Source organism: Dromiciops gliroides, chromosome 2 (genome assembly GCF_019393635.1).
Source record: "Dromiciops gliroides isolate mDroGli1 chromosome 2, mDroGli1.pri, whole genome shotgun sequence".
NCBI classification, from domain to species: Eukaryota; Metazoa; Chordata; class Mammalia; order Microbiotheria; family Microbiotheriidae; genus Dromiciops; species Dromiciops gliroides.
The window spans coordinates 102,200,099-102,212,317 of NC_057862.1; the positions used below are offsets into that span (position 1 = coordinate 102,200,099).

General features: G+C 46.7%; 1 protein-coding gene across 1 annotated transcript; it reads right to left on the reverse strand.

Moving 5' to 3' along the window:
• Positions 1-755: 755 nt before the first annotated feature.
• Positions 756-4,875, reverse strand: ADRA2A (adrenoceptor alpha 2A). The gene has a single exon (XM_043990079.1). It carries the CDS (start codon positions 3,702-3,704, stop codon positions 2,388-2,390), a length of 1,317 nt encoding a protein of 438 aa, XP_043846014.1. The 5' UTR covers positions 3,705-4,875; the 3' UTR covers positions 756-2,387.
• Between the last annotated feature and the right edge of the window lie 7,344 nt (positions 4,876-12,219).

A 12,219-nucleotide genomic window follows, 5' to 3' on the forward strand; every position in this document is an offset into this window, starting at 1 on the left:
TATTGAACATTCTGTCAGCTGCTCGATAAATTGACTAGGCAGCATGATATAGTGGGGAAAAAAGCATTAGGCGAAGAGACTCCAGATCTGGCTCTGTCACTTACTATCTATGTGGGCTTGGGCAAGTCATTCTACTTCCCTGGGCCTCAGTTTCCACATTTATAAAAATAAGTGCACTATGTTAGCTGAGCTCTAAGGGCCCTCCTAGCTTTGATATTCTATGAAATATGCTTTCTCCCAACTTGATCACTATCTGTGTGGTCTTGGGCAAGTCTTTTCATTTCCCTGGGCCTAAGTTTCCTCCTCCATAAAATGAGATGGTTAAATTTATTTAGTTTAAGGCCTCTTCCAGCTATATACACGATCCTATGGTCCTCCTAACTCTAAAACTCTATTATTCTATGAATCTTCTGAGCCTTAGTTTCCAAATCTGTAAAATTAGGGAGGGGGACTATTTAAGTAACCGTGAATCCTGTGACCCTAGGGAAATTCGATATAAAACCCTAAAAAAAAAAAAAAACATTTTTTATAAACCTGGAATCACTGAAGTAGGACATAAAAGGCTATACTGTGGAAATGTGTGGAAATAACATATGCTCTTTCTGCCCCCCCTCTCCCCTAACTCTCCCAAACTCTTGGGAAATGTCTGGTTCAACAGGTTAGATGCTACCTCCTATGCTTAGATTTGGAAGCACTAAAAAAATGAAAAGAGGCAGGAACATTTCATTAGTTTATTTCACATTTGATCTGTAAACTTTTATTTAAAAAAATTAATTATTAGTAACATCTGATGACTTTGTTTTCCCCATTTGGTGAAATATGGTAGCAGTCCTTGAAGACTCAGTATCGAAAAAATATGTGTAGAAATGCTGATGTAAACATTTGTCTCAGACCTCCACACCCCACCTTCTCAGTTTATAAACAATGTGGTTTGAACAAGGAAAGCAGAAAAAGGACAACACTTTTGATGCCGAGTAACTCTTTTGTCAGTAACTGTACAATTTGGCAGGCAGGTCCAGCTGTCTTTTCAAACTCTTTACCTTGGGCAGCTTTTAACAAGGTTGCTTTCTTTGCCCACCTAATTTCAACCCCTCGATCTCTAAGGGGGAGAAAAGTGCTCCCTCCTCTCCATTAGTCAGTGTCCACTGGTGAGGGTTTACATATATACTGTATATAAACATTTATTCTTCAGGCAGTTGCTTTCACGGTGGAAAGTATGGGGTGATGAGTCTTGCTTTCAAGTGAAAATTTGAGGCTGCAATTCTAGGAATAAAGTAATAATGTCATGGGGAGGCTCAAGGTAAGTCAGGAGTTCCTTTAACTCTGCCTTGATTTATTACTGTAATATTTACACAGGAAAAGGCAATTATGCTGTTAGGCACAGGGAAAATGTACAGAAATGTTTCCCTGTCAGGAAATATCAAACCACATCCAGATCCAAAGGGATAATCACCAGTTGCTGGAGAAAAGGACACCAGAGGATCTTTAAAAGGAGGGAGGGAGCAAAAAACCCAGTAACTACCTTACACTGCCAAAGGATTTTACTCTCTAGGAGAGACAATACTTCCTTCTCGAAGATGAGTCTCGCCATAGGATTCCAAACACCAATATCAACACCAATCAGTTACAACACGATACAGGTAACCCCATGTTTACTATTTTTAAAAGAGTGCAGATTTACAATTATGAGGGGAAAGGGCAGTTAGCCTTGGCAAAAAGCCTGGCTGTGACTGCCCGATTAATTAACTCTTTGTGAGAACCCCGGCTTTATCTTTTACCAAGCACAAAGTGGAATTTGAGCCTCGCTTCTGGTGCCTGGGACTAGGGTTAAGGGGAAATACTTTTTGGAAACAATACTGCCCTATGGAGTAGCATGCAGCCGAAGGTCAGCTGTAGGCCCCTAGGTGAGGCCTGAAATGAACTGGAGAAAAGGAGGTTTTCCCAACTGGAACTTCACAATGGGTGAATGCTGTTGCTATCCACCCCTGGGAAGGCAAGTTGGGCTTGCAGAACATCCCCTTTGGAAATTTTGGAAGCAGGAAGGAGTCTTACTGGCTGTAGCGCCCTATACATCGGGTTAGCCATGAGTCTCTTTACACAGAGCCAGGCGCCTGTGCACGTACTGTTCCCCTAGTGTCATCTTTCGCCTACTCGAGTCCATCTGTCTGTTGCTCTGCCCTGGGTCGGAGCGTTCTCTCTCTGCCTGGTCTCTATTCCAAGGGCGGAGACAGGGCTTTGTCCCTCAAAGCAGGAATGCCTCCCAGCTCGCCGGTGATCCCTGCGGTGGGAATAGACAGCAAAAGGCCAAGGCTGGGAAGGGCTGGGGGCACTGCAGGGAGTGAGTGAGGAGAGGACGGGATGGAGGCGTGTGGGGTAGCAGCTTCACTTCACACGATGCGCTTCCTGTCCACCCGGCAGAGGATTTTCTTGAAGGCCCGGCGGAAATCGTGGTTGAAGATGGTGTAGATGACCGGGTTGAGTGAGCTGTTGCAGTAACCAAACCAGAAGAAGAACTTGAAGAGGGTGGGGGGGACAGAGCAGCAGACTGCGGTGAGCGTGTAGGTGAAGAAGAAGGGAAACCAGCAGACCACAAAGACCCCGATCACTACGGCCAGCACAAAGGTGAAGCGCTTCTCGCGATTCTGGCGCCCTCGCCAGCGAGACGCCTTGGCGCCCCGCTCTTCCTCTCCCCCTCTCCGGGGTAGGCTGTCACCCGGCTTCACTTGGCTCATTTTGGTCTTGCTCTTTCCCCTGGGGCCCCGCTCCCCTTTCCGGAGACCAGGGGGGCCCGGCGTCTGATCTGGGTGCTCTGACGAGGAGCTTTCCTCCAAGTCCAGCCCGTTCACCTCCCTCTCGGCTGGGACCGGCTCTCCTGCCCCGTTGAGCTTGGAGGGCAGAGGTTGGCCTTCCCCACCCCCTCGGTCTGGGAGCCCGTTGGGACGGCGCTCGGCCACCTCGCTGCCGTCGCTGCGCCGGCTGGGCGGCACCCGGGTGCGACGTTTGGCGATCTGGTAGATGCGTACGTACACTAGGATCATGATGAGGCAGGGGGCAAAGAAGGAACCGATGCAGGAGGAGATGACATACCACTTCTGGTCGTTGATCTCACACAGGGGTTCCACCTGCTTTCCGCCTCCCTTCTTCTCGATGGAGATGAGGGGTGGGAAAGAGATGACAGCCGAGATGACCCACACGGTGAAGATGATGGCCTTGATGCGCCGGGGTGTCCTCTTCAGGTTGTACTCGATCGCTTGAGTGATGGACCAGTAGCGGTCTAGGCTGATAGCACACAGGTGCACAATGCTGGACGTGCAAAAGAGGACGTCCAGCGCCAGGTAGATTTCACACCACACCTTGCCGAAGTACCAGTAACCCATCACCTCGTTGGCCAGTGAGAAAGGGATGACCAGCGTGGCCACGAGGATGTCAGCCGAGGCCAGAGACACCAAGAACAGGTTCTGGGGCGCCTTGAGGGCACGGCTGGTGAATACTGCGATGATGACCAGCACGTTGCCGAACACAGTTAGCAGCATGAGCAACCCAGCCAAACTGACCAGGGTCAGGGTCACCTGCAGTGAATAAGGGGTCTGTCGGGACTCCCCACCCGTCTCAGTTCCATTTAAGCTTCCATTGCCGGAGTCCGGCTGAAGGGACCCCATAGGGGCGAAACTCCCCTCCGCCAGCGGGTGCTCCTGGTGTAACATGAAAACGAGCTCCTCCTCCCCTCCACTCAGTCCCAACTCTGTCCTCCTTTCTCCCCCAGGGATGTCAGTTCTCTTCCCCTACCCCCACCCCCACCCCAAGAAAGCTCTTGGTAGTTCACATGGGGCACTGCTCTTTAGGGGAGGGGATCCAGAAAGGCGGTGAGTGGGGAAAGACAGGAGGGAATTTGGAGAAGTGCTATGAATACAACTAACAGCCCATGGCCTCGGTCCTCCGGTTAGACCGCAGCAGCTGCCGGGGAAATCACAACAGCCCCAGCCTCAAGGTGGGCTCGGTCTCTTGGCGGTTTCTCTTTCCCTTTTTCTCCCACTCCCTACTAAGTGAATCCAACTTTTCTTTCCAAACGGTAGAGTCAAGCAGGGGGAGAAATCCTGATTCTCCAAAAGGAAAGAAATGAGGGGAGAAGCAAAAGGAGAATCTGGGCCCTTTTTACTAGCTCTTTACTTCAGATCTGGAGTGGAAAGCAAGTCTGTCTTACCGTAGTGAAGGCTGCTCAATAGGAACCCCGCCCCCCACTCAGGTCTCAGAAAAGGGGCCTGGGGGCTCCAGTTGTTGCCAGGAAGATGAGTTGAGGGAGGAGGGAGAACTGATTCTCTGCTTTCTAAAATCCTTTGGGCAATTATTGGATTTCTCTTCTCCTTCAAAGGACAACGATACAAGGAAGGCCCGATGTTAGCTTCTTTCTCTTTAGATCCCTGCCTCGAGATCTCCAAACGTGCGCGCCCCAGTGGGTTGTACAGGTGAACCTTGAAGACGCCCCAGTGGTAGTGGAAATTGGACATGGGATACGGGGAGCGAGAAGTGGTCCCCTTCCTCAGATTGTCCGGAGAAGAAAAACTATCCTTTGTTAGCAGTGCCCGGGGCGTTCTTCTGCTCCCGGGCGCTGCCTAGGTCCAGGAGCCAGGGTTGGTTGGACAGCACCCTAGCTCGAGTCTCAAGTCGGACGCAGGCTGGGCCTCGCTGGGAGTAGGGCAAGCGGACCTGAGTGCAGGAGCAGTGATCCCGGCTGGATGCCCGGGGAGCCAGGACTGTGGCTCGCCTCTTGGCGTTTCCAATCGAAGGGGAACCAGTGCTGTTGTCTTCCCTCACCAAGGACTGGTTTTATAGCCCCAGGATCAAGCCGGCGTTGCTGAGCAGCCAGCGTCAGTCCCCACGTGGGAACCCGACCCTCCTCCGCCCCCTCCCCGCCCCACTCCCTCCCTTCTCTATGTCTCTTCTCTCTGTTCTTTCTTTATCTCTGTTCTCTCCGCTCCCTCCCTCTGTCCTTTCTTCTCCCTCCCTTTCCCCTCCCTTCTCTCTCTCTCTCTCTCTCTCTCTCTCTCTCTCTCTCTCTCTCTCTCTCTCTCTCTCTCTCTCTCTCTCTCTCTCTCTCTCTCTCCTCTTCTCTCTCCGCCCCCCTCTCCTTCCCTCTCCCCTACTCTAGCCTCCTTTATCTACACCAGCTTCCTAGCTGCCAACACTCGCCAACACCCTTGGGAATCACCTCAGCCGCTGCACCCCTTCTGGGGATTGGACCATCGGAGAGCTGTTCAGGGTAAGAGGAGACGAAAAAGTGAAGGTGAAGAGAGACAGGAGTTAGGGCTGGGTCTCCTGGTGGAACTGTGAGTACTCACAGGTGGCCAAGGCGTTGAAATGACTTAGGTCCGGGATGAGAATGGCGAATCTAGATAACCAGAAAGTTGAGGCCCGTACGAAGAAGCCCTCTCCCCGTCTCTTGTTCTGCCCCGCAGCACTGGGCAAAACCAGAAGTGGTCAGCTCGATCCGGGGCATCTCGGCTGCCCACGCACGGTTGATCCCCAGCGTTCAGAGGAGAGGGAAACGCCCCTCTACCTTGTGGGAAGTGGAGCCAGTATCCCGGTGCAGTCCCAAGGGAAGAAAGAGGGCAGGTGAGAAAGCTAGGCTGACCCAGTTTGGTAGTTGCAGCACAGCTATACCTTTTTTCTTGTGCCACTCATACCCTCTAGAGAGAGACAGGCATCTCTACCTAAGCTGGGCCAGGATTCTGGGCGGGGTCTGGAGGTTGGAGACCACCGCCTCTCCTCTGCCTACCCTGCCCGGGGAAGAGGGAATCGCGGAGGAGAGAGTGCTGATTAGAAGCTGCGAAAACTAGCGGGAACCACCCACCACAGGGAGCTGGGGGGATTGAACCGCATTAAGTGGGCTAGTAAGGGGTCTTAGAGTCCCTTGGAACTCCAGAGGAGTCTGAGCTCTCACCTACAGAGCGAGGGCGCACTGACACCTGCTGGCGGCTCGCGGTCAGTGCTGAAGAGTACCCTCAAGCAACTTCATGCACAGGATTCTGGAGTGACCTGAAAACCCCAGCATGGATAATCTCGGGGCTTCTCTTAAGGACGCTTCAGTAAGGACAATACTGCCTAAAGGAAAGGACATTTTCGTTTTCAAACAACATTGGAATATGTTATTTCAAAAACACCCAGACCATGGTCTTTTTTCCTACTTCTTTCCTTTCCTTTTTTTTTTTTTGCCGGCAATTGTGGGGTTATTTATACATAAATAAATATCATAACAGTCAAAGGAGATTCGGCCTTATGGTCACTTTAGCCTAGGGTTCAAGAGAGGGCTGTGATGCAATGGAATAGCCCTGGATTCAGGAGACCTGGGGATTGCTTACAACATGGTGGATTGACCTTGGGCAATGAATCAACAAACATTTATAGGGTACCTATTATGTGCCAGGCACTGAGGCAAGGTATTAATCAATAAGTATTTATAATGCACCTATTGTACCTAGCACTGTGCTGCCTAGGACCTTGGAACACAAAGACAAGCATAGGAAATAGTCCCTGCCCTCAAGGACTTATAGTCTATATTTCATGGTAAGAAATTATTAAGTGGGGAAAAGTTTGGGTTTTTTTTTCCATGAGAGTTAAATATCATCAGAAATGTCACATTAACTCTTGCTTACATTGTGATATCCACATTGTTCAGATGAAAAGATTCAGCCTCAGTTTGAGGATTCTGAGGATATAAGGTGCCAGCAGGAAAGAGTTGTTAGAAATACAGAAAAAATGTGGCTCATTTTGAGGGACTATTAAACTAAGTGCAGCTTCTGAAATGTTCTAATCTGAAGTACTAGTTGATAGGTTTGAAACCATCTGTCTGGCATGGTTTGAACAGTGTTCTATCTAGATACTAGAGGCTGAATTAAGTGACCTCTGGAAATCATTTCCCATGCAGTCTATGGTAGTTAGCCATGTTTTTCCCCCTAGTCCATGCTCCCAGTCCCTAATCTCCCTAATACAATAGAAGATACCACCATCCTCACAGTCCCTCAGGCTCACTGGTTGTCATCCCTGACTCCTCACTATTTCTTCCTCTCAATACCCAATCTGTTACCAAGACCTGTCAATTTCACCTTTGCAATGTCCCTCCAATATGCCCCCTTCTCTCCTCTGACACTTCTACCATCCTGGTACTTCATCTCTTCACACTTGGACTATTGCAGTAACCTACTGCTGGGTCTGCCTGCTTCATGTCTCTCCCCACTCCAATCCATCCTCTATTCAGCTATCAAAATGATTCTCCTAAAATGCAGGCCTTCATGTCGTCCTGGTTCCTACTTAATAAACTTAGTGGCTCACACACACAAACACGAATAAGTGCCCACTTGCGTGTCCACTTTTCCAGTCTTTTTATATTTGACAAATCATCTCATATTTTTCAATCCAGTGACAATGGTCTCCTTCCTGTTCCATGAGCTCCAACTCTCAACTCTGGGCATTTTCTCTAGCTGTTGTCTATGCTATGTTGTCTATGTCTCTCCTTCCTCCTCTCTACCCCATGGCTTCCCTGGCTTCTTTCTAATCCCAACTAAAATCCCATCTTCTATGGGAAGCATTTCCCAAACCTTCTTACTTTTAGTGCCTTTCCTTCTTTAATTATTTCCTATGTATTCTGCATATATATTCTGGCATGTACATATTTGTTTGCTCATTGTCTCCCCCTTTAGTTTCTGAGCACCTTGAGGGTAGGGACTGTCTTTTGCCCCTTTTTTTTTTTATCCCCAGTACTTAGTATAGTACCTTTCATTATTAAGTAGGCACTTAATAAATGCTAATTGACTCATTATAATAGAACCCAGGAGCTCCCTGTCTCTGTCCTCAATGATATTTGTTAATAATAACCACACATTTGCCTAACATTGAGCATTTTGCAAAGTGCTTTCATAATGATCTTATTTGACTCATACTCCTTGCCATACAGTCCCTTAGACACTGCTTATCTAGAAAATAATAATAATAATACAGCAGCATTTCCATTAGAACCATAACTTGGAATTCTTGTGTCCAAGTTTGTGCCACAAATCATGCCTGGGGCACCTGGCAGGAAAAGAGGGGATCCAACCCCTTGGGGAAAACAAGGTTTTCCTTGACACAGCAGAGTAAGGCTGCTGCTAGGAGGTCTGTGCACAGCTGAGACATAAGGGGACAGGGGAGGAGTGCACAAAATAGCCTCTGGTAGTTTTCTATTTTAACTAATCATTCTTGCTAAGCATTTTCGTTTCTACAATGCTGAAGGACTATGAGTCCTCTAAGTCTAATTTTGGTACCTTCAAAATGTAGCACCCCCTAAACTCATTGCTCTGGGACAAAGTCCTTGTTGACCCCTCCTAGGTACAGGTACAGCTCTGATTTTCATCATCATATCTCACTTTCCCTGCTGTATTTGTATCCTGAGAACTGTTTTAACGCCCTCCTCTGGAGCACATGCAGAGCACTGACAACTATGCTCAGAATCTCCCTCCCTCCTCATTTTCTGACTGATTCGGGGCTATTCTACTCATCTAGCCACAGCATGATAAAGCTTTGATGCACTTGTAAGGCTGATCAAATGCTAAAGGCCAGAGCATTTCTCTGGGCTGAACTGAAAATCACAATGCTGCTTATCCACACAGAACTAGGAGAGTCGCCAAGGGTACCTAAACACAGGCATGAATGTTGAAAGGAAAATCAAAGCCAGGGTCATATTTAGATTCACTGCCTTATCAAAGCCTAGAGAGCAAGGTTCCCCTTACCCCTAAGCAAGATTTTGGTTGATTTAAAAAACACACACACACATTAGAAATTTGCATCTAGTCCTCTCCCTTCTATTATTTCAGATCCAGAAAGGGAAATAAAGACAGTCAGACTATAAGTTTGCCTTTTCCTAAAATTGTTACTGCTAGCTGATGCATATCCTTCAATAGCTCTGCTTCTCAAACAGTCAGCTGGCTTCTCATTAACTCACCTATTTAGAGCCCTTCTGTCTGCAGAAAAGAGTAGAGCAAGCATTCAAAAAGGGAATTCTAGAATGAATGTTTGGCTTCCTATCATATTTATCTTTAGGGCCAAGACCCTTATTAGCTTGGAATGGGGCACAGAATCCAGCAGCCTAAGGACTCTGTTGGCCACCTTCTACGCCCTCTGGAAATTTTTCATGGGTGGAAGTATCTTCTTAGCCACTGATTCTGAATCCGAGATGGCTCTTCTGAATAGGGAGGCATTCCCGAAAAGACCGAGGTCAGCTTCTCTGGCCTGAAGATAAATGTTTGCCTTAACCAATGGCCATCAATTCTATGGATTCACTCCGTTTCCAAGGACAGCTTGATATTTACCTTAAATGCATTAGGGATCTGTATTAGAATACTCACTCAAAAGAGGAAAGCAAAAACCCTTCCTGAGCTTCTGAATGACTACATAAGAGGCAGCATGGTACAATGCAAAGGGTATTTGCTCTGAGCTCAAATCCCACTCCTGATGTTTACTACATGTATGACATTGGAGAGGTCACTTAGCCTTCCTGGGCCTCAGTTTCTTCATCTGCAAAATGCAGGGGTTGGATTAGATAGCCTCTAATATCCCTCTCTACATCTGTGATACAATAATTTAAGGCTTCCTGTGGAGATGATGAGAGTTAGTTAATGCCTCTGTAGAGTTCTTCTCAAACCCAACAAAGGTTTTGCTAAAGAAATCCCCTGCCAAAGGGTGATGTTTCTTTAATAAAGGTTTGGGGGCTCTCAAACAGGTACTGTACCATATATAACATCTACAATCCTCTTCATGAGGCAGTTGGTGGCACAGTGAATAGAGTGCTGGACCTGGAGTCAGAAAGACCTAAATTCAAATCCAGCCTCAGATACTTAGTAGCTGTAAGTCGACAGGCAAATCACCTAACCCCTATTTGCCTCAGTTTCCTCAACTGTAAGATGGAGACAGTAACAGCACCTACCCTGTTGGATTATTATGAGGCTCAAATGAGATAATATTTGCAAAAGTGCTTAGCATAGTGCCTGGTATGTATAAATGCTTATTCCCTTCCCTTCTTCATGAGCTGAAAAAAGAGCTTAAATAAGTGATATGAAACACACATGGTGGTCTCAGCATTGCAATATCTGCAGTTTGGGTAAAATGTTAGAAAGCTCAGAGGATGAATAAGAAGTAAGGGGTAGAAGTGACAAAATGTAACCCATGTAGCCCAGTGTTTCCCATGCCCCAGATTTCTTTCCCTACCATGTTGCCTTGTACCAAAATCAATTGGGGGGGGGGGGCAGCTAGGTGGTGCAGTGGATAGAGCACCGGCCCTGGATTCAGGAGTACCTGAGTTCAAATCCGGCCTCAGACACTTGACACTTACTAGCTGTGTGACCCTGGGCAAATCACTTAATACCCATTGCCCTGCAAAAAAAAAAAAAATCAATGGGAAGCACTCTGTCCATCACAGTGACGGATTTGGAGGCCTCTCCTCATTTCCCACCCAGCTGCACTTATTTTGCACTTCTTTGGCTTCTCCACCTGACATGGGGTCCCTCCTCTCCCTTTTCACCTTTCTTTGACATGTTGTCTTCCTCTGTTAGAGTGTAGGTTCCTTGAGGGCAGAACTTTCCTTTTTATGTTTGTATCCTCAGTACTTAGCAAAGTGGCTGGCAAATAAAAGGTACTTAACAAATGTTTGCTGACTACTAGAGTCAGAAGAGGAGTTCAAATCTGGCCTCAGGCATTTACTCTCTGTGACCCTTGGCAAGCCATTTAACATTTACCCACCTCAGTTTCTTCATTTGTAAAATGGAAAGAATAATAGCACCCACCCCTAGGGCTGTTGTGAGTTTAAAATGACATAATACTTGTAAAGCATTTTGCAAACCTTAAAAAGCCATAAGAATGCTAGCTATTATTGTTTGCCTGTGGAGGAGAAATTATGATATTATGGTAATGTTTCATTCAGACCCTTTTCATATTGTCCTTTCCCTGTCCTCTAGCTTCAACAGAATCATCAGAAAGCCACTTATTCATTCAACATTTATTTAGATATCATATACTAAAGGGACTGCATAAGTGCTGTTTACATAAGGGAGAAAATCACCCAATCTCAACCCTGATTCAGAGTGAACACTAAATTCGAGGCCAAGCCTTGGTACCAATTCACTGTATTACCTTGGGTAAGACATTGGTCTCTCTTCACCTTTGTAAATTAGAAAACTTTGATAGTTTTTTCCTTTGTAAATTGGGAAAGACCCTCATTTACTCTAGTCACAATGCTGCTACAAGGATCAAATGAGGTAAGGTAGGTGAAAATGCTATCATCCCAGTAGAGAGCTCCTTTTCTGAAACTCTCTCCACCAATGTAGATGAGCAACTTAACTGAAACTTACAGTACAAGAGAGTTGTCTAGGAACACTGATGGGGCACGATAGTTCCCTACTGACACACAGCTTATACGTGTCAGAGGCAAGACATGAAAAAGGTCTCTCTAACTAACTCCAAGACCAGCATTCCATCTACTAACCTGGATTGCCTCCCTAAACCACAGTACAAATTGCTATCACTTATCTAGCCCTTAAAGGCATTGAGAAGGTAAGACTGACTCAGGAAGGGCTCCTAGAATTTTTTTTCAAAATTGAGTTAATGCAATTGCCTCAGTCAGCAGCAATATTACTTCCTGTTCTTTTTTTTTTTTAATATATTGGCCAAAAAGGATAGATTGGCTGAAAAGGAGTGGGGGAGGAGGGCTCTTGGGAGAGAGGAGTTGATTCTGTTTGCAACTCAGCTGAGTAGGCCATTTATCAATAAAAGAAAGTTATTTAAAAGAAATAGTCTGTTCTAGAATTACCACTGTGGTTAAGATATTGCTACCTGTCAGGCAACACCAAAATGTACTTTTGGCTACTCCCTCTTATTACAAGAATGGCTTGGGGGGGGGGTAACTACAGTTAATTGCTCACTTGTTTTTCAAGGGCTTGGCAGTCAGAACAAAACACACAAACTTATTGCCTTTAGCTCCCAACCTAATAGGCAACCCCTTGTAAACAGGAGTTTGATCCCAGGGGCAAGAAAACCACACACCCGAATATGAATACGTGGAACAGTGTGTTCCTACAATGGCTCATCCCATAGACACAGCTGGAACTGAAAACTTAATCAAGCTAGAAGCTTCAGTCGCTTCCCTGCATTTCTGACTTTATAAAGGGTGAGGAAAGGGAAAAATAACAGGGTGGGAAA